Source organism: Typha angustifolia, chromosome 7 (genome assembly GCF_048772165.1).
Source record: "Typha angustifolia cultivar Huaian chromosome 7, ASM4877216v1, whole genome shotgun sequence".
In the NCBI taxonomy this organism is placed as follows: Eukaryota; Viridiplantae; Streptophyta; class Magnoliopsida; order Poales; family Typhaceae; genus Typha; species Typha angustifolia.
The window spans coordinates 14,028,399-14,031,773 of record NC_133245.1 but is presented as its reverse complement, the minus strand read 5'-3'; the positions used below and the strand labels follow the sequence as shown (position 1 = coordinate 14,031,773).

The window sequence follows — 3,375 nt, the reverse complement described above, 5'->3', positions numbered from 1 at the left end:
CGAGAGAGATCTTAAGGGCGAGTTTTATATGGTGAGGGGGGGTTAAGCGGTATGATACGCCGCGGGACAGGAAATCTAGCTTGGGAGGCCCAGCCCGGCCCAATTAAAGGTCACCGTGCTCTTGGACTCGAACCCCAGTCGAGCCTAGTACTAATACTAGTCAAGTTTAGTTGAAATAAATTTTGGGCTCTCCTTTGAGTCGATTTGAATTGGATTGTTCATCAGCAAGAGAAAAATAAAAAAAGATTTGAATTGGATTGAGCTTAGTTCAAGCTTGGGTTCTTTTATCGAGTTTGAATTTAAATTCACATTGTTGTTCGTGTGTTCCTTTCGGTTAATAGAGACATTTGATTGCTAAAAAATGAGAAAAAAAATAAAAAAAAAATTAAAAGATAATTTTCTTACCTACTTAAAATCGTTTCACTTTTCTATTTTAACTTCCTTTCTGAAAAATGAGAGTCACTTTACGAAACTTTACTTTCTAACTATTAAATACACTCGGTATGTATGAAGAGAGAATAATTAGAGGTAAGTAGATAGTGAACGAAACTACTAGCCTTTTGTGAATGCATTTGCTATAATCTCTTAATGAGAATGCTCTCTCCTCTTTGATTGGCCCACACTAGTGCAAATGGCAAATAAAGGATATATACATATCACTAGTTTTGGCAACGCATTGAAGAGGAGGATACTCCTCCTCTCTCTATGATAGTATCCAATGATCTAAATGGAGACATAAAATCTAGAAAGAGATGGTTTAGTAGGAATTTATTCTTTGGTAGGCTTTAAAGATTTTGTTGAGAATTTACATAAGGCAGCTAAGCATATGCTTATCCACTACTTTAATTATTGTCTCTTAAAAGGGGGGAATAAACCATCTCAACTTCTCCTCCTCAATTTTTCATCTTAAAATTCTAACCTACTAGCCAATAATTTATCAAAGAAGGTTCTCTCAAATTTGGTCTTCTTAATTTTGTCCCACTTTTTTACAGCATTAATATCCTGGACATGAGTGGGTTGGTCAAGACATGAGGGCAAATGATTCTTAATTTCCTACCCAAATACCTAAGTATATAATCCAATAAATGTAACGATATTTATCGATAATTTTTATTTTAGACGCTCAAATAACTATCTTATTCTACCTTTAGAATAATAAAAATAAGAGAATTTCTTTTTAAGATAAGAAGATATGTGATTTATTTCGAGTACCAGAGCTATTTAATTATATCAATGTGAAAATAGGTTATAGTTTGTATCAAAGGAAATCTTAAAAAGAAAGATTATGTGGTACTACAACAATTTTTAACAATAATAAGTGCATTGAGTAAATAAACAAAAAAAATATATATATATATAAGCACTATAAAACGCCAATATATTCTGTTGCTAATAATGGAGGATATAGGGAGGAATAAAGTTTTTTTAAAAAAAAAAAAAAATATATATATATATATATAGACCTATTTGATGACTTGGAAGTTCTTTAATAATTTCTTGGTGCTATGCTTCACCACATCACCTCAAGTGGAAGATCCACTTTGAGACCTTTGCTTCTTCTTTTTCCTTTTCCTTTGCAAAGATTGATGTAACCCTGCACTATGTTAAAAGCCCCAACTTTGCTACTTACCTAATTTTTCTACCACAAAGTATTTGATGCTTAAAGTTATTGATGCAAACAAGCTGAGAGCTCTCATAACTCTCTCTCTCTCTCTAAACGCAATCCTCCTATTTCAACACAAACGGTCACTATAAGCATATAATAATTTCCTCCATGGAAAAAGAAAATAGACACCGATAAGAAGAGTGAATTGAATTGCTTCTAAAAGGAACACCTATTTGTCCAAATAATTTAGTAACTAATCTTCTTCCTCAAATAAATTCCAAATAGTACACTCGATTCCTCTTTAAAAGAAAAGGTCACCCTGGTAGACTCTCTAACTTTAGAGAAGGTACATTAACCCAAAGCAAATAATGCCAAAGAATCCACTCATTGTTAAGGGAAAAAAAGAAAAAATAATAATATGCTCTTTATTTAGCGTATGGCTTTCTCCATCGGTTTCATTGGTTAGTACGAAAATAGGTTGCCCATTCTATCAAAATTAACAGCGAGCCATCAAGCCTTTCCTCGTTTTGGAAATTAAGTTTCCCTAATCGCTCACGTAAACTAATGCCATTGGTTCAATACTTATGTGTATATATATATATATATTTATCCTTTCTCAGTCCAAACCCCTCTCTCTCTCTCTCCATTCTCTATTCAACTTTAACTCACTTTTACTGCTCCCAGAAAACCAGCAGCAGGAGCAAATGGAAACCCATAGTTTTCGCCTAGCTTCCAAGACATTGGAGTTAACGCACTCTGTTCTCTCTCAGCCAGGAAGGAAGAGATAAAAGATAACTTAGAAATCTATTTAGCACGGCAACTGGGTAAAAAGTGTAATATGAGAGAAGATGATAAATTTAATATCAATAAAGGTATGAAGTATAGAAAGATGATAATTATTATTTAATGTCCGTCGCATAAGATATCGTACTCATTCGGCGCATTTAGGAAAAAAAAAATCACTTAGAAATATTTCTATTTAGTGAGAGAAGATGGCAGAAATATATGAACTCATATAACAAACATAATAATATATTCATCTCCTTTCCGGAGAGAAAGAAAGAAAGAAAGAAAGAAAGAAAGAAAGATTCATATAATATAACCAACAATTAATGGTAAGCGATCCAGTAGTGGATACTAATCTTGGAACCCGGTCTTTTCCCAAATGGCATTTCTGACCCGGCTCAAGTCCCGGCCTTTAAGAGTCCGGCCGATCCCTTCGTGAACCGAGAACGAGGCGGCCCGGTTCTTCCACAGCAACTCGTGCGGTGGGATCACCATGCCGGTCCCCTCGCCGCCCTCCTCCTCCGCCTCCCAGGCGCTGTTGCTCCCACTATTGCCCCTGTACTCGCCCCGCAGTATCTTGGACCAGTCCGGTACGTTCACCGGCAGCGAGGCCGGGGGGGTGCCCCGATCCACCTTCTCCGGCTTCTTCCTCCCGGACCGGCTCGGGATCGGCTTCCGCGGCTCGGCCTGGACCTGGTCGACTGGGTAGCCCCAGACATCCGACTCGTCGAACTCGTCCGAGTCGGGGTGGGCCGGGGCGGCCGAGTCGGGAGTCGGCGCGAAGAACCGGTATGCGTGGGTCGTGGCTTGGCGATTTCTCCCTGCCATCCTCTTTTGCAATGAAGCCCCTCGCGTTTCTCGCTCTTCCAACTCAGTCCCTTTCGCTCTCTCCTTTTTGGACTGAAAACGAATAAGGGATTTTTTTTTAAAAAAAAAGGAAGAAAATTATAGGGAGGAGCCTCTCTATTTCGCTTCCACTCTGA

The 3,375-nt window shown here is 38.0% G+C and overlaps 1 protein-coding gene across 1 annotated transcript; it reads right to left on the bottom strand.

Moving 5' to 3' along the window:
* Window positions 1-2,620: 2,620 nt before the first annotated feature.
* On the bottom strand, window positions 2,621-3,375 carry LOC140763290 (protein S40-4-like). Its single transcript, XM_073101413.1, has one exon. The coding sequence runs from the start codon at window positions 3,218-3,220 to the stop codon at window positions 2,744-2,746; it is 477 nt and encodes a 158-aa protein (XP_072957514.1). The 5' UTR covers window positions 3,221-3,375; the 3' UTR covers window positions 2,621-2,743.